Here is a 26,250-nt window from a genome sequence, read left to right as displayed (position 1 = left end):
TTATTTGGTGGTTAAATATTTTTAATACCTCTGCATACCTCATAGAGATTTTATAAGGATTAAATGAAATTATCAGTGTAAAGCTCTTAGACAACAGAAAGGAATATACTAACTTTACTTTAGTAAATGTGACAGGTCCATGGATAAACTTTTCTTTTTTCCATTTGAGACTTCACTCTTGATTTATTCTGTAACCCTAGACAGATTACTTTCCTTTCCTGGGGCCCCACTAACGCACTCCTAGCAACCAGTGTTTGCTAACAGCTGTAAGTAGCACTTCCTCTGGTTTCCTCAGCTGTCTTTGTGTCCAAGCTGTGGTCTGTAAGTTTCCCGACCCAGCTGAGTTTCACATGGAGAAAATGCCCCCGACACATCAGCTTCTCTGAAAGTATCACCCCTTTCCCGGTTCCTCCTGGTCATGAAGGTTCCCAGGAATTAGCCCCACCACCCACACCCCCAACCCCAGGCCAGGCAAGGATGCATGAGATATTGATGGGAAACTGTCAAAACAGCAATGTCTGTAAAAACTTCTGCAAAAACCCTTGGGCAAAAATTCTGACATGAAGGATCATCCCACCAGAGATTAAACTTGTGAGGTTCTTTCCCTCCCTCTCTTTAGTGAGAGAAATGACCATCAGTATCCCTAAATGGAAAATCACTGTCAGGCACTGAGGGTCATGTTTTTTTGAAGAGTAGCTGCTGAAGGAGTAACTTTTACTGTCAGAAGGGAATAAAGGCCTTCCAGGCACTGAGAGGTAACTCATGTTGGCTTGCAGATGGTGGTGGCCAGGCAGCAGACCCTGGCTTTGCTCGGTCCCCTGGGAATGGCCAGGTGTGGGACCTGGAATGACTGACCACCACAGGATGGGACCTGGGGAATCCAAGCAAGGAGCACCTAGAGTGACTAAACACAGGAGTTTGGGCAGTGTCCCAGAAGAATGTGTACCTGCGCAGGGAACTGGCTTCCCCATAGAGAGGGCACTTGTCCACAGGAAAGTACCAGACCTATAGGGCAGGCCCGATAGTGGTAACAGAAATCACTACCAAAGGCGCCCGGCCAGGTCACAGCTCCATCCAGTTGGAAAGCCCCTCAACACTTGCCACTCCCCAACTCAGACTGGTGACACTGGAATATGGGGTTTTACTCCTGAGTCCAGTTCACAGAGCCAGGAGAATTTTAGATCAAATCGAAGGGAGTCACAAGCCCCTCTGGGTTGTAAGGTAGAGACTGTGAGACTTCTGGCCCTTCTAATTCAGAGGCCCGGGTTTTATCCCTAGAAAGTCTGGAGCAGGGCCTGGGGAATTAGCATGTAGCACAATGAGGCATTACTGATGCTTCTTTTATGTGTATCTACCCCAGACAGAATATTTGCTTCCCAAGACTAAACCAAACCTCCATCAAATCCTTTTGCGGTAGGCTGAATCCAGAGAGAGAGAGACCAGGTGGGTTTTTGCAAAGACAAAATCATAATCATCTTTTCCCTTTTCCATCCCATTGTCCAGCTTCCCAGGCAGCCAGAGTTAGGGTGACCTGACACATCACTCTCTTTGTACAAGAACTCATCGGGGGAAACACACAGTCACACCCATCAGTCCTATTCTCTCGAGCTCGCCCCCAGCAACTCCAATTTCTCTAACTTGGTCAAAAAAAGGAGGAAGTCCCTGAATGACTCAGAGTTCCCATATGAGCAACACATCTTCTTTGCCCTCCTTTCTGATTTCTTCTGAGAGAATGTGGAGACATCTGAACAAACTGTTCTTTTGGGGCATTTTTTCTTTGACATGTAAGGTTCATTCGCCATCCTGAAGCTTGCAGAGTCTCCAAGCCAAAACATGACGTGGAAAAAGGGTTTTCTCACATTCCTTTTCTCTCTTTCAGTACGAAAAGCTTCCCTGGATTGTGACACCAGAAGAACAAACAGTAAGTTTCATTTACTTCCTTCTCTCTTTTACCAAAGCCTTTTGCACCGACACGCTGCGGATGGTCAGCTTTCAGCGCCACCGTTCAGGATCAAGTCTTTCTATGCCTTTAGAGGAGCGACCAAAGAGTCAAGTCTTTGGTTTACAGTTTATAAAGTCTACAGTTTTAAGATGAAGCCATGTGAGGCCAGGACTTGAAGCCTCGTTCCTGAGACTTAGAGAAAAAATATTGAGATTCTTTGTACAATGAAAATTTTTTTAAAGATTTATTTATTTTAGAGAGAAAGTATATATGAACAGGGAGCGGGGCAGGAAGAGAGGGAGAGACACCCTGCCCCGCTGAGTGCAGAGCCAGCCGCCAGGCTCCATTCCAGGACCCCAAGCTCCTGACCTGAGCTTAACTGACTGAGCCATTCAGGTGTTCCTGTTGCCTTTTATTTATTTATTTTTTTTAATGTAGAAAATCATTTACATAATGATTATAAAACAATTTAAGCAACAAAATAAAAATATATATTGGGAGGTAGTTTATTATCATAGAGCTAGACCTGCTAGGGTCATGGTCGTAACCCTGGTTCTTCTGTTTACCAGCAGGCAGCTTGGGTACATGAAGAAATACCACTTAGTCTCTTGACACTTAATCTCTTTCCTCTGTAATATAATAAAAGCACCTACAGGGGTGGGGGACTTATGAGGACTCAGTGAGACAAACCATGTCCCTCAGCAGAGCGCCTGGCGTATCCTGTGGTGAACTGTCAATAAATGCTAGGCCAGGTTATTTGGGGAGGGAAAAATGCCTTTTCTATGAAGTCCGAAGTACAATTTTTAAAAAAGATTTTATTTATTTATTTGACAGACAGAGATCACAAGGAGGCAGAGAGGCAGGCAGAAAGAGAGGTGGGTGGGGGGGCGGGTTGGGGGGAGCAGGCCCCCTGCTGAGCGGAGAGCCCGATGTGGGGCTCGATCCGAGGACCCTGGGATCATGACCTGAGCCGAAGGCAGAGGCTTTAACCCACTGAGCCACCCAGGCGCCCCGAAGTCCAATTTATCCAGTTAACCGACCCAGCCTAAGCCCATAAACAGACATAAGATCATCTAAACTTTTTCACAGAGGAAAAGCACTTGTCAGTTTTTGTTTGACCCAAATACCAGGATATAATGAAGGATCTCTACCACTGTTACTATATGGAATAGGAAAGTGCTGTTATGCCCTCCAGTTCTCTTCCACTTCCATGAGCTATCATCAGCCGTTCTCTAGTCGGTTCTAGAGTAAACAAACTCTTCCATAACTTGTCCTTTTTTTTTTTTTTTTTTTTAAGATAACAGTAATCACAGACATCCTTGTAAGCAGTAGATGCAGACTCTGTTCCCTTTTTATAACAACTGCATGGTGTTTCCTAATACAGCTCAGCCGTGGTTCACGTAACCATCCCCTTTACTGACTGTTCCATTTTTTTCTTTGTAATGTAAACAACACTACTAGAAATGTCCTTGCAGGAAACACTTTCGGATGCATGAAAGGTTGAGAGCATCTCTAGAGGATAAAATCCTAGACGGCATCTGGGTGTCTCAGTCGGTTAAGTGCCTGCCTTCAGCTCAGGTCCTGATCCCAGGGTCCTGGGATGGAGCCCTGAATCGGGCTCCCTGCTTGGCAAGAAGTCTACTTCTCTGTCTCCCACTCCCCCTGCTTGTGTCCCCTCTCTCGCTGTATCTCTTTTTGTCAAATAAATAAAATCTTTAAAAATAAACAAATAAATAGAAGACAGAAGAAACATATCAACTAACTACAATGGGCCATTTTGTATCCAAAAACAACAGCAACAGAAAGCTAGGGAAATTTGAACACTAATTAGATGTTTGATGACATTTTATTTTATTTTTAAAGATTTCATTTATTTATATGAGAGAGAGAGAGAGAGCAGTGCAGGGGGAGCAGCAGAGGGAGAGGGAGAAGCAGACTCCCTGCACATCAGGGAGCTCAATGTGGAGCTTGATCCCAAGACCCCAGGATCATGACCTGAACTGAAGGCAGATGCTTCACTGACTGAGCCACCCAGGTGCCCCGTTTGATGACATTTTAAAAACATTAATTTTCAGGTGTGATAATGGTACTGTTATGTTAACCAAAAAAGCCTCATCTTTTAGAGATACAAGCCATCAATCACTATCTCTAAGTCAGCATAGCCAGCGTTAAGAGTGCACTTCACTAAATTGTACATCTGAAACTAACATTACACTGTGTGTCAATTAACTTGAAATTAATTTGAAATAGGGGGAAAAAAAATCAGAATGTCCCTTCAAGCTCTCAGGGGCAGAAGAGGTGGCAAGCATCAGAGAGCTTGTCAAGGCCCCCCGTGCATCACTGGAAGGAGCTTCTGTAGGTGTGGACGCTTCCTCATACTCAGGTTGACCTGGCTATGCAGCAAGTAAGTTTTCCAGGAACCAGTGTCTCTACAACCTTGACCCACAAGCAGTGGCCAGATTACCATTCAGTTATTAAGGGACATTCACAAAGGCTTTTTCTTGTGTTACTCTGTTTTCCAGAATTCCATTCTCCAAGTTTGGACTCGGAAACGAAAGTGGTCACGAGGGGTCAAAATGTATCCCTCACCTGTTCCAACCAGAACGAGTCACTACAGATCACCTATTTTTTGTTTCGGCGTGAAAAACACCTGAGAACCCATACTGGAAAAGGTGAACCCATGATTTTTAACCTGAGCATCTCAGAAGCCCATGAGCTGGGCCCTTACAAATGCAAAGCCCAAGTTTCTAACTGTTCAATGGTCAAATACAGTCGTGAGTTCAACTTCACATTTGTGGGTAAGTACAGCACTTGTTCCTGGGGGGTCCCTGTGATTTGTGGGACTCTTTCCTCTCCTACAGTGGGTTCTCTGCTCCCCTGCAAATACTCACTCAGGAGCCTGAAGAGGATGTCACTGAGATCTTTATTCTCTCTCTCTTTTTTTTTTTTTTTTAATTTTTAAAGATTTTATTTATTTATTTGACAGAGATCACAAGTAGACAGAGAGGCAGGCAGATAGAGAGGTGGGTGGGCAGGGGGTGGGGAGGGCAGGCCCCCTGCTGAGCAGAGAGCCCGATTTAGGGCTCCATCCCAGGACCCTGGGATCATGACCTGAGCCAAAGGCAGAGGCTTTAACCCACTGAGCCACCCAGGCGCCCTGAGTTCTTTATTCTTAATAAGTCCATTTTACTTTCTCCTCTAAAGACTTTTCAAAAAATGATTAATAGAAGATTTATTTAAATAATAATACATAGAGTCATCATTGCCAGACTTAATATGAAATATTAAATGTCCATTCCAATTTTCCCTCCTGGATAAGTTCCCCACCCCCCCTCTCTCTGTCAGGTTTAAAAACATAATACCAGAAGAAGAGGGGCCTGATTTCAAACAGAGCTCCAACCAGTGAGGTCCTGGGAGGGGGTTTGAAATTGAGATAGATATTTGCTGATCATGCTTAGGTCTAACAAATCAAGGCAGGATCCTCGTGGAGCCCCCCGTGGCTGGGGTTGTTGACTGAACCAAGTACTCCTGTTTAAGGAGAAAGGATCATGACCAACAGCTCAGCTTGTGCCTTCCCGGCTTCCAGAGATAAGTCATATTCAGCTGGGTGCAGGGTAGCAGGTAGAGGGGCCAAACACAGTGGCTGGCACTTGAGGAACAACATCTCGGCAGCCCCGCATTCCTCTTCCAAAGACTTCTCTCTCCATTTCCGGTAAGAGTAGCCTGATTGCCTTAGACAAAAAGTTTTGCATGAACCATTTGGGAAATTGTGGAGATCTTTTCTAGATCCTTTACTCTAGGATTCCCATGATGTAGGCGAAAATTACTTTTTCCTCTGGAGATTCAAGGAGTCTTAGAATCAGTAGTGAACACTGCGGCAAGGGTCTTCAAAGTGCCAGAACTTTCCCACCTTCTCCCTTCTGCAGGGACCACCTACCAGGTGCCCCGTCAACCAGCACTCATCTTGCCTAACCACATCTTATTACGGCTATATTTTTCTCTCCCATCTTCCCACCCTAAACCTCTCACAACCTAGCATGAATGGTCTCGTTTTTAAAGGCGACCTTGATAGTGGATTCCTAGGAGAGGAAGAGAGGGTTTCCAGCTAATATGTGTGCACTGTACCTGGAGGCTTTTAAACACAGAAACTCTGACTTACTGATCAAATCTTTGACTGATCCCTAGGTCTGTGTTCTCTAGCATAGTAGCCACTACCCACATGGGGTGATTTACATTTAAATCCAAATTAATTAAAATTAAATGAAATAAAAACTTCAGTTCCTTAGTCTTAGTAGTCACATTTCAAGTATTCAATAGCCACAGCCGGCCAGTAGCTGCTGTTTTAGACAATGTCGACATAGAATATTTCCATCATTACAGAAAGTTCTATTGGGCACCACTGCTCTAGCTCAATGGTTCTTAGCTTTTTAGGTTATAACCATCTTAACCATCATTGATAGGGGAACCTAGGTGGCTCAGTTAGTTAAGTGCCTGCGTTTGGCTCAGGTCATAATCCCAGGGTCCCGGGATCGAGCCCCATGTCAGACTCCCTGCTCCACGGGGAGCCTGCTTCTCCCTCTGCTCCCTGCTTGTGCTCACTCTCTCGATCTCTCAAATAAATAAATAAAATCTTTAAAAAAGATCAGTGATAGTTGGGGTGCCTGCGTGGGGCTCAGTCAGTTAAGTGTCCGACTATCCCCCAGCTGATAATATTCTCTGATGGTCAGTGTAGGCTGCCCCGGGCTGGACGGGGCAGCATGGTATTGCAGAAAGAGCAATGCGGTGAGCACTGGGGGACCTGTGTACCACGAGCTCCCTATGCAACCTGAGACCTTCCCTTTGGCCACACCTTTGATATATCTCCAGTCCTCAATCCTTCAAATATGAGTTGAGAAGATAAGCAGTACAATCCTAACATTGGCTTTAACTCTGGGTGAGAGTCGCAGTCTACTGTGGGCAGAATGGGGTGAAGAGAGAAGGCGCTCATTGGCAGGGAAAGCATCTGAATGCCCTTCAAATCACTGAGGTTCAATGTGAGAAAGGATGGCAAGACCCATCACTGGTGTAGGTTTCCTCTGTTTGAATAAGAGGGGCCTGCACTCCTGCAAGGAATAGGCTTTGTTGTAGATGACTGATGAACTCAATGGCTAAAGCCATTAATTAATGATTAAAAAACCCCAAGTCTTCATTTGCTGAGCTTCTGTCCCACAGAGGTGTATAAAATCTCCCCACATCCTGCCTTCCAAGTAGATGCACACGTTTCCTGCAACTTGTTACAGCAGCTACCCTGTCCTGTGGAACGGTTTTGACAGATTATAAAACTGTTTCCTCTTCTCTTAGAACAGATTAGTAGGAATCTACCGAGTGCTTAGCCTGTACAAGTAATTATGTTGGGCGTTGCTGGATTTTCAGTGATGCCTAAGACATGTTCTTGTCCCCAGCCCAGCAGGGATTCAAATTCATTGATTGCTGGTTCACTCATCAAATATTAATGACATCCCAAATGGGCCAAGTCCTGGCTCTACATTTGTTTCTGCCCTGGCAGACCTTACAATCTAGTCGGGGAGGAACAAAACCCAAGTACCCAGACAAATTAATAATCACAAACTTTGTTGATTGTTATGAAGGAAAAACAAATTGGCACAGTGAAGGACAGAAGAAGCAGGCGATGGTGGGGCATTCTGCTTAGGGTAGTTAGGGAAAGCTTTTCAAAGGGGATGACATTTAAGTAGAGCCCTGAAGAATGAGAAGGAATTAGCTACGTGAGGAGACAGGGAAAGAGGGTCACTAGTCAAGGGTCAATAGCCTGTGCGAGGGCTCCAACTTGGGAAGTTGGAGTTGGGCTCCAACTTCCCAACTTGGCTGGTTGGGAAGGACCTAACAGGAGGCTGGTATGGCTGAAGGTCAGATTAGGGGACTGTGTTCCCAAATGAGACTGGAGAGGGAAGGGGCCAAGTTAGGCTGGGCCTATGACCCAATCATCCTCTTCAAAGTTATTCCATTCTAGATGAGGTGGGGCAAGAGTAAAAGTTGGGGATGGTTGGGAGGTTTTTGCAGTCATCTAAGAGACAATGGTGAGGATGGACAGAGGTGGGTGGATTCAAGATATATTTTGGAGGAAGAAAGAGCAGGACTTGTTAGATGATCAGATTTGGATTCAAAGTTCATGAAGGTGAGGAAGGAATCAAGAATGATTTCCAGATATCTAATGTGATCAGCTGATGAGGAATGGTGCATATATTGAGATGGGGAAAATTGGAGGAATGGGGAGCTGGGGAAAATGGAAACTTGTTTAACGGATATAAAGTTTTGGGTATGCCAGATGTGTAAGTTCTCCAGATGTTGCATTACAACATTGTGCTTACAGTTAATAATACTGTATTGAGCACTTAAAATTTTAAGAAAACAGATCTCATGTTAACTCTTCTTACCTGATAAAATAAGTGAATGGTTGGGTAGATGGCTGGATGGATGAATGAAAATATAAATAAAAACATTTCTTGAACAATGGCGTTTTAGTATATGTTTATCTACCTATTGGTTATTCAATTATTAGTAGAGTAGCTAGTGTTCAGTTTCAAACAGGTTCTATTTGAGGGGACCATGAGACATCCTGGTGGATCATATAATGAGGATGGGAGGCAGAAGAGGAAGCGCATCAGTTTGGAGGATTTAGGAAAGGTCTTACGGGAAAGGTGGCAGCTGAATGAGTCTTAAAAGGGATCTTTGACATTTATGAAAATATAGCTGGTTTAGTGACAAGTAGGTACTCCCTTACTCTGATCACTGTGATGCTGTGATGCCCTTTACCAGTCTTTATACAGACTCTCAGGGAAGTGTACATTTTCCCAATCGCTTGAGATACCAATCCTTGGTCTTGTTTGGATCATCCCATCTGAGAGAGGAATCTGTGCTCTCTGCCTCCTCGTGAATGATTCACCTGCCCCTTCCCGAAAATTACAGGGTAGAGTTCCATTGGAAGAATATCCTGTTGGTGCTATTCCCCAGGTTACTTTCCGAGACGATTATTATTCCCAAAGTCGTTCTTGGAGGCCACTGTTCCGGGTGCTGCTCTGTGAAGGATGTTTCTTTCCCCAAGGATTCCTGCTCAGGGGTGGGAGGGTGGAGTAAGGAGACTCTTAACTATTTTCTATGATTGTACTCACACTTTGATCCCTGTATTTCACGGTTTCTGTTTAAACTGATACTGTTTAAAGAAAAAATCTGCTGGGGAGTTGGTCCAAGCCAACTGGATCCACTGTTTAGGAGTTGAGGGACCCTGGGCAAGCTTCTTAACCTCTCTGAATCACAGTTTGCTCTTCTGTGGAATGGGCATGAAACTATCTTCCTTGTAGTACTATTGTGTAGTGCTATTGTGTAGTGCTATTGTGTAGTGCTATTGTGAAATGAGGTAATATGAATAGAAAGCCTGGCACATGAGGGATACTCAACAATTTTCCTTCCTTTCCTGTAATTCTGCTTTATTAATGAATCAGTTCTTTTTTATTTGAGAGTGAGTGAGTGAAAGGGTGAGGATGAGGGTGGGGGGAGTAGGGGGGGGCAGAGGGAGAGGGAGAAGCAGTCTCTTCACTGAGCAGAAAGCCCACAAAGGGCTCAGTCCCAGGACCCCGGGATCAGGACCTGAGCGGAAGACAGATGCATAACCAACTGAGCCACTCAGGCCCCCTGACAGAATCTAGCAGACCCACGTACTTCCTGTTGAAAAATTCCCTTGAATCTATTTATCAGGGTTACTTCCTGTTTGTGGGAGGAAGTAGAAGATAATTGTATAGCTGAATTCTATAAATAAAAATATAGTTAGAAAAGATGATATTTTTAGATTTCTTTGATTAAAAAAAACCCACAGTAGTCTTATAAAGATTAGGAATAAAATCACCTCCAAACTTTACACTTTGAACTAGATCTTTGATAAAATTATACTCATTCTCAATAATGACCAGAGCGTGCTTCTGATGAAAGGCAAGTTTGTGCTCTGATTCCTCAAAGCAGAGAGACACCCTCCACCCTCTGGCATTCTCAGCACCCGGCTTGTGCCGCACTGAGTGGAGCTAACCACACACCATCGGTCTTTCTTAATAGGCTGCCAGCTTCTTGATGTCTCAAGACAGGTCTCATTCATCTTTGTGTCCACGGTTGGGAACAGAGTAGGGGTTTGATCTATGTTTGTGGACTGAGTGAGTGAATCCAATCTGCTTATCACATTAACACAAACATTCATTTTTCTAGACCCAGTGATCACACCAGTGTTGAACATTCGTGTCGTTAACACAGAAACAGACCAACATTTAATACTGCGTTGTATCTCATTCAATGGCTCTTTGCCCATCAGTTATACTTTCTTTGAGAAAGATGTTGCCATATCACCACCTATATCCAAGCATGTAAGAGAGCCTGCTGAATTCAACATAACCAAGAACAATGCTGGAGAAAGGGAAGAATATAAGTGCAAAGCTAAAAACGAGTTGCCTGACCACGAAAGATACAGTCAACCAGTCTCCATCAATCCTGCACCAGGTAAGGGCTACTTGAGCTTTTACCACAGGCTTTGGATTTGCTTCCAGAAACTACAGCTTCTCCTCTGCCCACCTACTTCCCACGTTGGCCATCTGCATCCAAATGCCTTTCCTTTGGGAGGTTCCACACAAACCCTGATGGGGCTTATTTCTGCCAATAAAAGGAAGAAGACAAGCCTAGAAGCTAAGTCAGGAAGCGACCTTGTAGGGAGACTTCCTAACTTGACCCTTGTTCCTGCCTTGATCTTCCACTGCCCAGTTCTAAGCAATCACATCAGAATCTGCATCTCAGAGCTGCTGGGTTTTGATTCTCCCTTGCTTTTCCATTGACCTCTAACACCTGCGCCCACCTGCTTGGCTGTTAACTGCCCTCTGTCAAGGGTTGGTGAGTGTAGACCTCCAGGACCCCCCTGGGGGTGAGAGGGGCTCCTGTCCTGATGCTGTTTTGGAGGGCACTGTTCTAGTGCTTGGGGACTATGCATCTTTCCATTGGCTGAGGAGTTCAGGGGGAAACATGAGAATGTCCCCACCTGGAGCCTATATCCCCACTTTCCTAAACCATATCCTGGGCACCTGGACCCAAATTCCCTACCCAATCAGGTCAGAACCCACCTTCCAGGGCCTACACAAATCTCATTCTCGGCTCATCCTCCCAAGGCTGTCCCACAGAAAGGAACTGAGCATCCCCGGCCCCGAATGAAGGGGGCTGTGGGGGCATGGACAACGTTTGTACACGCAGGCTGGAGGGTCTGTGTGCACACAAGACCCCTTAGGGTGCGGGTCAGAGCCTGAGTGGAAAGGTGGGTAGGGCTGGGGCTGGGACTGGGGCTGGCTTTCTCCATGCTGCCATGTTCTGGTGCAGAACTCTAAGGAGTTTGAGAATTCGAGATTCAAACCTGCCTTTCCAGGTCTTTACGAAAGGACACTCGTTGAGGTAAGAGAAGGATAGAATGAAAAAGAGGTTAGCTAAGGCAGTAAAGCATGCTGGGCTGTGAACACCTCACCCAGCCTCATCTTCAGAACAGAGCCCACACCCTGGTGGTCAGTAAGTTCTAACAAATGAGGCAGCCTGTAGGGCTCAGGCCCCAGAATCAGGCTTTTGCCTACAGTCACAGCCCTTCCATTTACTAGCTGTGTGACCACGGGAAAGTCATTTAAGCCCTCTGAGCCTTACTTGACTCATTTGTAAAGTGGGAGTGATAACAATGAGATAAATAAGGCAATGCATGCAAAGGGCTTAACACAGTGTCTGGGGTGTGGTTAATAATGAATGGTAGCTGTTTAGGGGACATAAATCATGCCATTGTGACTAAGGGCTTTGCCCAATAAATGACCAGGCTCTTCTGAGCCTTATGATCCTAACAATGCTGCCAGGAATCCATCTGTTAAATGCTATCCTGTTTTTCTCTTCCTTGTATGACCCCGTGTGGAAGATGTGCTTGGTCGTGACTTCCAGAACTTCACTAACAACTTAACTCTCAAGAGTGGCAGGTGTCCATAGCAGTCTGGGGACTGGGGTGCACCGTACCTTAGTTAGCTTGGGAGACAGTGGTGACTGCCTTTTCCAGAACATTCCAACAGTTCAATGTCATTGGAAAAGAAAGCTGGGTGGTGACCAGTGAATGCTGTCTTCTTCCAGGTGGAGACAGCTGTCCTTTCTGCCTGCAGGTACTGCTTCCAGGGTTATTGCTGGTGCTAATTGTAATCATCTCAATTCTGGCATTTCGGATACTACCAAAGTACAAAGCAAGTAAGTTCTTTAGCTTTGTTTGCTATGGGAGTTGGGTACAGAAAGCAAAAGAGAAGGTGAAGAAGAGGAAGGGAAAGGGAAATACAAAATGGGAGATGAGGGAAACGAAGAGAGAAGGAAAAGATGCAAAGGCGAAGGTAAATGAAGCCAATTTCCTGCATGGCTTATGAAAGGACACTCGTATTGCCGCTCATCTGACAATACGCTCTTGGCTGGCTTCCACCTTTTGGCTACAGCAAATACTGCTGTCACGAACATGCGTGCACAGATCTTCATAATTTTCTAACAACCTAGGCTTGTTCTCATTTCTCTAGTGAAACCCTTCTTGTTTTGATGGCTTGGAGGTATGTGACCTGTGCGGTCACACAAGGCCCCCGCACTGAGAAGAGCCCTACCCTGGGTTTTGTGCTCTGTTGTCACTGTCTTCCAAATCTGAATACTTTTTTTTTATTTTTTTACTCTCTTTAAAATTATTTTTTAATTTGTAAAATACACATACCAATATAATTCGCCCTCTTGACCCCTGTCATGTATACAGCTCGATGACATTGGGTGTAGCGTTGCTGTGCAACTGCCATCACCACCCACGCACGGACCTTTTCTTATCTTGCAAAACTGAAACTCCTCCCCCATCAGTCCCGCCACCCCCTAGCCCCTGCCAACCTCTACTCTTCCTTCTGTCTCTATGAATTTGGCTACTCGGGGGACCTTAATGATGGACTCCTACGGTATCTCCCCTTCTGTGACTGGCTCATCTCCCTCAGCAGAATGTCCTCGAGATTCATCCACGTTGGGCATGTGTCAGAATCTCCTCCATTTCTAGAGCTGAAGGGTCTTCTGCTACAGACAGACCCATAGATACATATGCGGATATACACTAAGTTTATCCGCTCATCTGGCAATACGCCCTTGGCTGGCTTCCACCTTTTGGCTACAGCAAATACTGCTGTCACAAACATGGGTGCACAGATCTTCATAATTTTCTAACAAGAGGCCCTAAATCTTCGCTGTGCACCCGGCCCTGCAAACGAGGTGGTGGGTGCTGAGTGCCAGCTCCGTAAAGGCTAAAGCCTTGCCTTATACTTGTCAGTGTGCTGGCTGGCTCTGTCCCTCCAAGGAAGCTCAGTCAAGGAAGGCCAACAAGAGCGCCACTGCCCTCTGCCTACCCTCAGGGCTGCATCAGGCCTTACTTAGCCACTGCTCTTCGCTCTTCAACTCTTAAGATCACCTCTACTTAAGATTTCAAAATGGCCTTTTCACTTGGCATGCAAGTGTAGAGGAATATCAAGATATGCGTACACAACAGTGTGTCTCAGCACCAGCCTCCTTCACGTGCCTGAGCCTCAGCGTTCTGACCTGTAGAATGGGCAGATACTGTCATAGCTAGGGAGAGAACCAAGGGATACTCTTGAACTTCCTGTGCTTCCCCTGGGGCCTCCTCTAAAGAGTTATCATTCAGAGAAGTCAGGAACTCAGTTGACACAAGACTGGAAAAGAGATGTCAAAATGTATATATCTTACACATTTAAAAAAAACAAAAACAAAAAACCTGTCTTCCCTCCCTACAAAAAGTCTTGTAAAAGTAGAATTAGTATTCTTGATTACTGGCCAGGGCTGAATAGAACTCAGCTGGGTAATTTACTGTCCTTTGCAGATATTACAAAGCTTTTTACAGACTGTTCTTTTCAGTGAAGGAAAGAAAATGTGTCTCTGGCCACCTCAAGTGTAATCTGATAAATAAAGGATGTTCCTCCCAGACCCAGAAAAATAAATCAGAAGGGCTTCTGGTTTGGAGAAGTGGGTGCTATGGATTCCTTGCTGAGTCCATGGTTTTCCTTCAATGGACAACAGGCAGGCTATCCGAGCAGGGCACTCTTTGTTTCAGAATTTTCGGGGGGAATTCTGCTCCTTGGCAGAGGAAATGAGAAAAAAAGCGGTTGAATCGGTTTAATTTAATGAGTCTACATAAACGATTCCATTTATGTAGGAAAAGCTATGAGAGATAAGACACCTGGAGACTATAGAAATACGGCCACGGAAGTTGGAATATATGCAAATATCTGTGAAAATCAAGCAGGTAAGAGAACTTGGTTGTGTGTTTTGATTGGTATGGTTGGTTGGTGTCAGGTTTTTGTCTATTTATTTATTTTTTAAGGTTGTACAGACACATGGGTAAGAAAGAAGAAAAGGAAGAAAAGGAATCAGAATACAATGTCTTCCTCCCACACCTGATATCCAGTCCCATGTTACAGGGGCAACAACCAGCTTTTTAAAATCCTGGCACAGATCGTCTGTGTGGAGACTAGCATCTGCACAAAGGGTAGCAGGTCACAGATACGCCATTCTACAACTTGATTTTTTTTTTTACTTAACAACATATCTTGGAGATTTTTAATGTCCATTGAAATGATCATGCTGTGTTCCAGAGCCTCTTAGTATGCCCTCTTAAGGCAGGCATCATTCGCTCCTTTACGGTAAACAGACTTAGGGCCTAGATAACAATGAGAACAAACCCAGCCAATATTGACTAAGGGCCGGCCCTGTTCCCAGCATGGCGCCAAGCAATTTACCTGTCCTGTCCTAGGCAAACACCACTAACTCCCAGTTTATGTTGTTCCCATTTTACAGGTAAGGAATCTGTGCCAGGCTTGGAACCAAGGCAGTGTGTCCCCACAGCCCAAGATGGTAAGTGTGCTCTGTGAAGTCCAGAGGCTGCATACCAGAGGGAGGGGGACTGGCTAAACCACTGCCCTCAAGTGATCAGAGATTCAGATTATGGGCCCAGTAATTCTGTTGCTTGTCGTCTGCCTAGGAACCCAACACTCCCAGGAGATACAATATGCTACCCCTGTGTTCCAGAAGGGGGCACCAGGAGTTCATGGTGAGCCACACTTTGGGATAAAAGGATCCTATCAAAATGAGACCAAGGTCCCTGTAAGGCCACCCTACTCTGGGGCTTTAGAAGCCTAAGGATGGGGTAGATCGAGACAACATGCCCTCCCCAGGGAGCCAAGAACAACCAACACCACAGCTCCTAACAAATCTCACCAGGAGATGGCGGGGGCGGGGGGGGGGGTAGGATGTGACACTGAGACTATTGTATTAAAAAAGTCCAGAGAGGAGGAAGCAGAGGTACTTCGAAACCATTTTTGAGAATAAATTATTAGGGCGCCTGGGTGCCCCAGTTACAGTTAAGCGTCTGCCTTTGGCTCAGGTCATGATCCCAGAGTCTTGGAATCAAGTCCTGCATTGGGCTCCCTGTTCAGCAGGGAGTCTGCTTCTTCATCCCCCTCAGCCTCTCCCCACTGATCATGCTCTCTCTTGCTTGCTCTAATAAATAAAAATCTTTTAAAAAAATGATCTTTCGGGGCGCCTGGGTGGCTCAGTGGGTTAAGCCTCTACCTTCGGCTCGGGTCATGATCCCAGGGGCCTGGGATCGAGTCCCGTATAGGGCTCTCTGCTCAGCAGGGAGCCTGCTTCTCCTCATCTCTCTCTCTGTCTGTCTCTCTGCCTATTTGTGATCTCTCTCTCTGTCAAATAAATAAATAAAATCTTTTAAAAAAATGATCTTTCAAAAAAAAAAAGAATAAATTATTCTTATATAGTCTACGAAAAAAAAAAAAAAGTTAATACGTGGTTTTTTCAGACTACCCAGCTACTAAAATGAGGTTTTTTTGGAGGGGGGGTTGGTTTTTAGAGTTTCTATGGATATATATCCAAATTTTACTGAATTATTTTCTCTTTTACATTTCAGAAGCCCGTAATGATTGTAAAACTGGATATATCTATTCTGAACTCATCTTCTGAAATTTAAAGATACAAGCTACATCTCAGAGTAATTTCCTTTTTATAAAGCTGATTTACATGAAGAAAATGCAAATGTGATCAATACGTAAAAATATCTCCCTGGCGGCCTAAAGTGAATTACTGTTTTTCATGATTGAACACTATTCCTTTGGCCTATTTGGGTACGTTCAATCTTGTCATCAGACAAGTTTTCTCAGGTGGGATCCTGACTGGTGACAGTTTTTTAAAATGCTTCTGCCATTTTTAGGCATGGACCAAAGGTTCAGAAGAAAAAAAAAACGTCTAAAGCCTAAAACAAAAAGTGGTGACCTTGAAAATGTGTCTGAAGAAAAGAGTCCCTGTGGTTACTGTGAGGAGAAAGCAAGATTATTCACCAAGTACCCATTTATTATCTACTGTTGTTTCAATTTGCTCTCAGATTCTGGAAGCCTGCAAAAATATTTATATTGATTTTCATGGATGTTCTCAATCCTCAAGATTTAGCCAATGTCAGAGGTGTGCCTTTATGTGCTGCATTTCCCATCAGTGTTCTGTAGAGAGAATACTGTTCTGTGGGAGATAGGAAAATGGATTGCTTGGACTGTCTTAACAAATCACCACAAATTGGTGGCTTAAGACAACATAGATCTATTTTCTCATAGTTCTGGAGGCCAGAAATCCAAAATCAAGATGTCAGCAGAGCTGTGCTCCCTCTGAAGACTGTAGGGGAGAATCTTTGCTTGTCTCTTACAGTTTCTTTCCTGGTGTTCTTTGGTTTGTGGCAAGATCTCTCTAGTTTCTGCCTCTGTCTTCATATGGCCTTCTCTTCCTTTGCCTTTCTCATATAAGGACATTGATCATTGGATTTAGGACCCCCCAGGATGACCTCATCTCAAGATCCTGAATTATATCTACAAAGACCCTTTTTTTGTTGTTGTTCTTTTTTTTTAAGATTTTATTTATTTGAGAGAGAGAGAGCAGGAAGAAGTAGAGGAAGAGGGAGAGGGACAAGAAGACTCCATGCTGAGCATGGAGCCTGACACAGGGCTTGATTCCAGCACCCCAAGATTGACCTGAGCGCAAACCATGAGTCAGATGCCCAACCGACTGAGCCACCCAGTACGTCTTCTATCTTTATTTCTTCCTCTTTCTTTCTTTCTTTCTTTCTTTCTTTCTTTCTTTCTTTCTTTCTTTCTTTCTGATTTATTTATGAGAGAGAGAGAGAGCATGTGAGCGAGCTGGGGGAGGAGCAGAGGGAGAGAGAGAGAGAGTCCTCAAGCAGCCTACCCACTGAATACAGAGCCTGACACAGGGCTCGATCCCAGGACCTTGAGATCATGACCTGAGCTGAAATCAAGAGTCAGCCATTTAATCAACTGAGCCACCTAGGTGCCCTGTGAAGACCATTTTTTTTTTTTTTTTTTTTAATAAGGTGATGCTCAGGTTGCAGGAGTTAGGATGTGGACTAATCCTTTTGAGGAGCCATCATTCAGACCACTACAGGGGTGGGTCAAGATGATATCTGGTTTAAATCTCTCATCCTAGGTGTTATTAGTAAAGCTATTTGTAGGGTTCTAGACAAACAAAACAACTTGACCAAAATTTTTCTGCTCTGTTCTTCTGGGGGCTGTTTGAATCCCAGCCTTAATTGTTCCCAACAGTGGGCCTCTGGCTAGAAAAATCGTAACTACCAGTTATTAGACACTAACTGTCTAGCATCCTACAAGGGTGATATTACTGGTTTGCTCTTGCAGGTAAGGAAACAGACTCAGATGGGGTAAGTCATTTTACAAGGTCACTCATAGTTTAGCAGTGGTTGAACTGGGAATTAAATCCTAGCAAAGATCAGCAGAAGCAGTGGTCATTGGGAATGCCTCTCCGAGGTGGGAACGGATGCTGTGCACACAAGTCCAGATTAATCTGAGGATTTTGTTGCCCTAAAGCAGCATTCATGAGCATAATTTCTGCCCTTTCTATGTTGACACTTTTATTTGGGGAGAAATCAGTGCGACATAGAGGCCAAGAGAGTAAGTGTTCCAGAGTCAGACAGACTGAGCATAATTCAGGCTCAGTTGTGTCTTAACTGTGTGACTCTGGATAAGTTACGGGTTTCAGTTTTATTCACTTGGGGGGACAGAGAAAGGGAGGAGACAAATAAGACCCACATTATGGAGCTGCCATGAGAATTAACTCAGGTAATGCATGTAAAGGGCTTGGAACAGGGCCAGCCAGACCTATGATAACTCAAAAAAAAAGTTAGCTATTTGAGGTATGATGCTTACTCGGAGTCCTACTAATTGGCTGCTCCCCTTAGAAATCTTTAAGTCTTTGAGGCCTTAAACTTGGTAACTCGGTCACCATTGGTTGCTGTTCTGTCTTGGGCTCCTTCCAGAAACAGAGCCTGAGACAAGGACTCGGATACAGTCCTATGGCAGGTGACCTCAGACAGTATGAGTGAGGAAGCAGGACAGAGAAACAGAGGAAGAAAAGTCAACACTGGGGTGTGGGGAGGGGCTAGCAAGCTCCAGACCATAAAGGTAATTGGATTTGATCCAGTTAAGATCTTCTGAAGTTTTGAAGTCCGGATTGCCTCTGGGTTTCACAGCATGCCCTGAATCAATAGTCTCTCATTTTCTCCTTGCAAAGCTTTTAAAGCAGTTAGTAGAAGCCAACCAACAACACAATCCATATAATTACCACTGCCCGTGCCTTTCAAGCACTGCATAGCCTAGTGCTCACTTTCTACGTCTGCCTCCTTCCCCACTGCAGAGGAAGGTCTGAATGACTGTACAGTAATTGTGAAGCTATGGGGTGTAAGGATTATCACCACCCTCCTTACAACCCCTTACAACATCACCTGTTGCTATCCGTCCAAGGAGTAATTTCATTTCGCAGGGCTGCTTTCTAGGGCCTTCTGACACCCTGTCTTTTCCTGGACTGGCCCTGAAAGCAGAGCCTGAGATAAGGATTCTAATTTATCTGGGACATGACCCAAAGGAACAAACATTAAGGGACCGGAGAAAAAGTGAGTACCAGCGTGTACTGTTGAGTTGGGCACTTCTATGGGCAACTGGGGCTTGATTCCACTGGAACCTTCTGAGGAACAAGAAAATGTCCCTCAGAACTGTCTGCTTGAGGACCTATCAGTTGGCTTCCCTCCCTGATTGGCTGAGGGTTGTCCGAGGAGGTGATGCCTCCCCCACTTTGAGGCTGTGCATGTGGACATTCCAAGGGGGCTTCCACTGGCATCTCACCCAGGGCGCTGCAAAGCACCAGGGCAGAAAACGGGGGCACGTGTCGTTCACTTGAAGCAAGACACTGTCGACACAAAGTGAATGGAGTCTCAGTGGCAGCTGGAATCAGAGGTGAGGCCCAGGGGATGTGACGTTAAGATATAGGAGTGATGGGTACGCCATCTCCCAAGAATTCCTGTCACAATAAGCGCCACATGTGGCACACGTACCAGGGCACAGGTGCTGTGAAGGGCTTTGTCTGCTAAGGCTCAAGCAGTCCTCACGACTCCCTCCTGACCCAGCTGCGACTTCCTGCGGCTTCTCTCTCTACCTGATCCCCCCCGCACAGATGTTCAGGCTTTCAGACTGAATTGTTCAGGAAGAGAAGAGGAAAAGGAAAGGGAAAAGGTTTCATTTCAATAGCTACATTTTTGTCATGTCTATTTCAGCTTCACTTTGGGTCTTTTTTAAATCCATAGATTCTTGACATTTTTTTGTTGTTGTGAAATAGAGCACACATTATAAGAAAATGCATTAAAATAGACGTGTACAGGTTGGTAAGTTACACGGAGTGAACACTGCCAGTAGCCCAGACGCCCTCTGCATGCCTCTCCCCACTCACAAACTGCACCTCCCTGCCTTCACTACTCATTTAGGGGAATCAATTCTTTGCTTCTCTTTACAGTTTCACCGCCAAGTATGCATTCCTGAACACCGTCTTTAGTTTTGCCTGGTTTTGAATTTCATATAAATGGAATCATATAGCATTTATTCTTGTGTCGGGTTTCTTTTGCTCAACATTATATTTGCGAGATTTATCTTTGTTGGCACATGTAGTTGTAATTACATCTTCTATTACTAAAGAGTATTCCACTGTTTGAATATACCGTAATTTATCCATTCTACAACTCATAGACATTGGGACTGTAGAAAGTTGAGGGCTATTACAGTTATGCTGCTATGACCACTCTTATGCTATGAACATGTCTGCTGCTTCCCAAGTGCATGCAATTATGCTGAAAATGTGTAGGGATACAATGACAGGGTCGTGGGGTTGATCCCCAGACTAAGGAGACAATGCCATAATATTGTCCCAAGTGGTCCTAGCCCCTCTTCATTCCCTTGAGCAGTGAGTTTCCAGCCTCCTACATTCTCTCTCCACACTGGCACGGTCATTTTAATGTGACCATTCTTGTGGGCATATCGGGATATCTCATTGTGATTTCAGTTTGCACTTCCCTGAGACTAATTAAGGTTGAACACATTTTCCTACATTTATAGATCATTTGGATTTCTTTTTTAATGAAATACCTGTTTGAGGTGCTCTGCCTGTTTTTTTAGGAGGTGTTTTGACTTTTTATTTATTAGGAGTTCTCGTACTATTTATTAGGAGTTCTCGTACAGGCTCCTCTCGTATTATTGTTCTCGTACTCTGATACTTAATTTTTTACTGTCTTAATGTTGCCTTCTGATGAAAACTAGTTTTAATTTTAAGAACTTAATTTGTCTACCTCTTCCTTTCTGGTGTTTTTTTTTGGGTGTATGTGTGTCCAGGTGAAGAAATACTTCCTCAACCTAAGGTCATATAAGTATTATCCTATATTACTATCTACCAAAGATTTTTCTCGTTTACTTCTGTATTTTGGTTTACAATCACCCAGAATCATTTGTGTGTGTGGTATGAAATGAGCATCCTATCTCTCCCCACTCCCATGCATGAACATCACCAACTCTAGCACTCTCTACTGAAAAGCTGTTCTTTCCCCCACTAAACTGCTGTATCATCTTTGTTACAAATAAATGTCCATATACATGTGGGTTTCCTTCTGGGCTTTAGATTCTGTTTCATTATTCTACTTCTCTTTTGTGTCAATACCATACTCGTTTTAATAAGTTTTGATAACTGGAAAAGCAGATTTTCTAATCTTGTTCTTTTTAAGAATGTTTTAGCTATTCTTAACCTTTTGTATTTGTATTTGTATTGTTGGAATTTTAGAGATAGCTTAAAAAAAAAAGAGTCAGCTTGTTATTTTCTTAAAAAAAAAACAACAACAACTCTGAACATGAGAGGGATATCAGTTGATTGATGTTGCGCTGAATTTATAGATCAATTTGGGGAGTATTAACATTTTTAGGATAGTGAGTGTTCCAAACAACAGATATCACCCTGTAATAAGCAACCCAATTTCTTAAAGAGATAGAGAGAGCGAGAGAGAGACTAAAAGACCTAACGACCAACTTCAATCAATTTTATGAAATTATGAGACAATGGAAAATCAATTAGATATCTGATATTAAAGAACTGTTTTTTAAAAACTTTTTATTATGAAAATTCTCAAACATGCACAAAAATAAAAAGACAATACCATGAACCCTCATGTACCCATCACCCAGCTTCAACAACTCAGAGATACTATTGTTTTTTATCTATATTCCACTACTTTTTAAAAACTGGAGAATCTTAAGGTAAATCTCAGATATCATGTAATTTCACTCAAAAATATTTACATATGGGGACGCCTGGGTGGCTCAGTTGGTTAAGTGGCTGTCTTCGGCTCGGGTCATGAGTCCAGCGTCCTGGGATCGAGTCCCACATCAGGCTCCTTGCTCCACAGGGAGCCTGCTTCTCCCTCTGCCTCTGCCTGCCCCTCTGCCCGCCTGTGCTCTCTCTGTCTCTCTGACAGATAAATATATAAAATCTTTAAAGAAAAAAATATTTACATATGTGTCTCTTTTAGATAAGGATTAAAAAAAAGCGCCATAATACCATTATCACACATCCAAGGAAATTGTCAATAATTCCTTAATAGCGTCTAGCGTTAATTGTTTTAGGTGTGATAGTGGTTAACAAAAGACACTTCACTAAAATACTTACAAATGAAATGAGAGCCGCAGTCTGCTTCAAACTGATAAGGAAGGACGGCTGTTGGGTGGATGAGGCAGGATGTCCACAGGTTGATGGTAACTGGTGCTGGGTGACAGCACTTGATATTAATTACACTATTCTTCATATGTTTGGAATTTTTGTCAGGTGAGTAATGATAGTATAATTAACACAAACCTAAGCAGCACATAAAAGTTCAAAGATTTCTTTTAAATATACCTGTTAGAACCAGACACAAAATACACTGTAATAATGCCATTTAATATTTACTTTATCTTGTTTTTTAAAAAAATCAATAAATGTTCTAATTTCTTAAAGTTCAGTTTGGGGTTAATGTTCAATATTTGACAGTACACATGTGGCAGATTCTAAGAAGACTCCATCTTTCCTGATAAGAAAACCCACTTCAGAAAGGGTTAAGCCCTAAGGCATAAGCTGTGTTTGATCCAAATAAATCATGATATTCTCATTCCCTCAGGCAGTGACTGGCCTAGGGATAACCAGGTGACCCAGTTCTGACCAATGAAGTGTGAACACGGTTTCTCACTGGGATGATTGAGAAAGCTTTTAGTTTCCCAGTTAAAAAGGGAAGAGTTTTGGCCAGTTAACTCTTATCTCTTTGATTTTCTTCTTAACTAGAATGTGGACAAGAAGACTAGAAATATAGCAGCCACCTTGTGACCACAAAGCAGCAAGTATAAAAATATAAGCCAACAAACCCAAGATGGTAGAACACAAAGGTATCAAGAGTCTGGGTCCCTAACTATAGAGGAAACAATTATACCAGCTCTGGACAGTCTACGCCCACCCCTCTAAGACTTCTTGTTATGAGAAAACCAAATTACGATCTGCTTAATCCAATACAGTGAGATTTTTGTTTCTTGTAGCTGAACATATTTCTGATAGAATGGAATCCATTAAGAAATATAAATAATAAAAACTGAATTAAAAAAGCACCCCAAATGTTTACTTCGTAAGAATAAAGAGGCTAAAACAAATCTAACATAAGACAATCAAATTAGGAAAGGAGAATATTTATTACACAAATATTAAAATCTACACATTCTTAGCTGATGATATATACTTGACCAAAAAATCTTTTACTTTGGATATATGCATCATTTCCTTCATTGTGGTGTCTCTACTTCTCAGATGTATTAACCCATTCTCCAAAGTAGCTTCAGTAATCAAAACTGTGAACAGGATACTCATTTCATCATATCTAAGGAAAAAAGTAGTTCAACAAAATACATGAGCACAAATATAAACTATAAATTCACCATATTACCAGCTTCAATTACTTTAGAATCCAGCCACTTCCCAGAGGCACAAAACTCAAAAGCAGGGCTTGAGAGTTGGACCAAAAACACTTTTTAAAAGTATCTGAACCATATACAAACTAAATTTTTCAGAAAGTTTCTCTAACTTATTGTAATAAATGAAAAGTCACCTCAACACATAATTTGGGGTAAACTGTATTTATATATACACACACACACACACACACACACACATATATATTATATATATATTTACATATATTTAGAAGAGATTTCTGTTACTCATAAAGAAACACATCATCAAAAACTCTGAACACATGGTTTTAGTGACAAGAAAGACAATCTTACTTTGAGTAAAGTTGTTCCAATGAGGACTGCACAGTTTCCATATAACCAGGCCACACAGAAATTCCATTTTCTAGTAATTCATTAAATAACCCTTGACAGACCTGAGGAAAAAATACAAACAATTCAAATATGAATGAAGTAAAGGAGCCAAAATGACTACCCTGTTTTGGGGAAACCACAAATCACCTTTTCCAGTCCTTAACACAGAGCATGAATTCTTTTAGTTATGTGATCATATCGTTTACAATTCATACACTGGATACTTACAAATAGCATACTTCCTCTAAAAATGAAGAAATTAAGCACTGCAAAGCTACTCTATGCAAATCTTCCCTAAGAGAAATTTTTATATAACAGATACAAGCATTTTTGTCATCATCATTACCCTTTAAAACTCGAACAAAACAGATTCCATCAGAGAAAAACACGAAGTGCAAAGGGCTGTGCTAACTGTGCGCTCCTCTGAGAGCTGGCAGCTGAGCCCCAGGGTTACACCCCGTGTGGGGAAGAGAAGAGCGAGCCAGTAAAGGAAACAAAGGGGGAGCAGCCAGACAAGTAGGAGGAAAATGAGGAGAGTGGTGTTCCTGAAGCCAACTAAAGAAAACGTTTCCAGAGAATGGTTTATTTCAATGGGACTGCTGGACACAAAACCTGCCCGGAAATACAGAGTAATGAGTAATGTTACACAATAAACTTTACTGTTTCCTTCACACGCAATGGTGAAGCAAAATGGCAAAAATTTTAAACACCCTTAACAACCCGGAGCTAAAACGCTAGAGCAGGATTTCTCCCCTTCTGCAGTGCGGACGCTGGGATGTTTAGCAGCCTCGTGGCCTCCCTGAGATGCTTGCAGCACTCCCCTCCCCACCTGAGACAACCAAATATGTCTCCAGATGGCCCTGCAGGGGAGGGTGGCTGCGGTGGGTGGGGGAGGGTATGCCTGAGCTACAGCACTGTTTCTCAAACTCTTCAGGGAATACTGGAATCCCCTGGAGGGCCTGTCAAGACACAGGTTGCTCTGCTGCATTACCAGAGTTTCTGATCCAGCAGCTCTGGGGTGAGGACCAACAATGTGCATTTCTAACGAGTTCCCAGGGAAAGACCAATGGGTGTAAAGGGACTTGATATTTGGGGATAGTTGAGAATATAAATATTTACACAATAAACGTTTGGTTTATTATTATTATTAAGATTATTACTTTATTATATTATTATATATTTGATTCATTATAAATATTTTATTTTTTTCATTATAAATACTTTATATTTATACATAATATAAATATATTTAATGGATAAATATATTTATATTATAAATATTTGCACAATAAGCTTTGGTTTATTATTATTCAAATTATTATATTATTATATTATATTTATTATTGTTATTAAAATTATTAACAGACAAAAATAAACATCACTGTGGATTTTAAAAAGTGGGTGACAGCAAGAACATCTGCTCTTCCTACTGGAAGGCAGAAGAGAAGTAGCTCTGGCCCAAGTAAGGAAATGGAAACCCCTACGCCATGAAAATACGAACAGGGGCAGCCAATCTGGAAACAATCTCACTGACAATAGTGAAATTTAGGATACGTGTCCATTTTATCCCGAAATCCCATCTCCACGTATATAACCACCAAAACCCCTTATATAGCCCAGAAGGTTCTGTCCTACTACGGAAGGGAGAAAAGTTAAAAACAGAATGAGATATATAACATACTCCCTTCTGGTAAATTAAAAACACCCAGGAGGCTGCCACAGCCCTAGGGGGAAAAGTGGATATGAGACCACCACCTTCCCTTCCCCCAGTGCACTCTCCCCACCTTCCCAGACCTCTCCACAGGAGCCTGAGGAAGAAAGTTGGGTAGATCTGACTAGTGTCCTCACTTAGGTGCTGGGTGGCTCTGAGTCACACAGGACCCAGACATGACTGCGGAAGGGGTTTCTGGAAAGAAACTAAAACCACCCTCCTGGCTTCCCAAGAGTGTTTAATTAGACCAGATAGATTAGAAGAATGAAAATAAGGTACAGGTCTAGAACCTGTACTTACACCAATGAGTATCAAAAAAGTGTTAGGTTAAAAATGTAAGCGGGCAAGAAATAATTCACTAGACATTTGTCTGAACACTTGGATTACCAAAACTCTGCATACTCACTTGAAAAGGCAACTGTGAGTAAGCATGACTTTAACAACAAAATCACTGAGCTGTATATAGCTTCTTTTATATACTATGCTTCATATCATCTACAATAAACCAGAGTATGTATCCATAGCTATTTAATTAAATTTTTTAAAAAGCAAACGAATCAAAATTTTACATGGTAAGTTACTAATTTATCTGAAGTAATAGTTTTATTAATTAATTAATTAATTTTTTATTTAAAAAGATTACTTATTTATTTATTTGACAGACAGAGATCACAAGGAGGCAGAGAGAGAGGAGGAAGCAGGCTCCCCGCTGAGCAGAGAGCCCGATGCGGGGCTCGATCCCA

At 42.9% G+C, this 26,250-nt stretch overlaps 2 protein-coding genes across 9 annotated transcripts in view; one reads left to right on the top strand and one right to left on the bottom strand.

Annotated features, from left to right (window-relative positions):
- The first annotated feature begins 1,715 nt into the window (after positions 1–1,715).
- Positions 1,716–23,068, top strand: MILR1 (mast cell immunoglobulin like receptor 1). 4 transcript variants are annotated; one of them, XR_009400497.1, is made up of 10 exons: positions 1,716–1,784; positions 1,880–1,921; positions 4,465–4,740; positions 10,190–10,477; positions 12,116–12,226; positions 14,214–14,303; positions 14,855–14,911; positions 15,039–15,107; positions 15,981–16,194; positions 16,281–16,935. XR_009400497.1 is itself a non-coding variant. In XM_059380738.1 (9 exons), exons 1-9 carry the CDS (start codon positions 1,733–1,735, stop codon positions 22,786–22,788), a joined length of 1,005 nt encoding a protein of 334 aa, XP_059236721.1. In that variant the 5' UTR covers positions 1,716–1,732; the 3' UTR covers positions 22,789–23,068. The 4 variants fall into 4 exon arrangements, 3 of the variants coding, with proteins under 3 accessions (XP_059236721.1, XP_059236720.1, XP_059236719.1); XM_059380738.1 differs by lacking the exons at positions 15,981–16,194; positions 16,281–16,935 and adding an exon at positions 22,769–23,068; XM_059380737.1 differs by lacking the exons at positions 15,981–16,194; positions 16,281–16,935 and adding an exon at positions 19,931–22,451.
- Positions 23,069–23,147: 79 nt separating this feature from the next.
- POLG2 (DNA polymerase gamma 2, accessory subunit) overlaps positions 23,148–26,250 on the bottom strand; it is a 16,448-nt gene continuing 13,345 nt past the window's right edge. For all 5 annotated transcript variants that reach the window (XM_059380732.1, XM_059380734.1, XM_059380731.1 and 2 more), the window contains 2 exons: positions 23,758–23,858; positions 23,148–23,351 (listed from right to left, as the gene is read on the bottom strand). In XM_059380732.1, the coding sequence (XP_059236715.1) occupies positions 23,186–23,351; positions 23,758–23,858 (267 nt within the window). In that variant the 3' untranslated portion in view covers positions 23,148–23,185. The remainder of the gene's footprint in view (positions 23,352–23,757; positions 23,859–26,250) is intronic.

Source organism: Mustela nigripes, chromosome 16 (genome assembly GCF_022355385.1).
Source record: "Mustela nigripes isolate SB6536 chromosome 16, MUSNIG.SB6536, whole genome shotgun sequence".
In the NCBI taxonomy this organism is placed as follows: domain Eukaryota; kingdom Metazoa; phylum Chordata; class Mammalia; order Carnivora; family Mustelidae; genus Mustela; species Mustela nigripes.
Note: the sequence above shows the minus strand (reverse complement) of the source record. Positions and strands in the feature narration are given on the sequence as shown.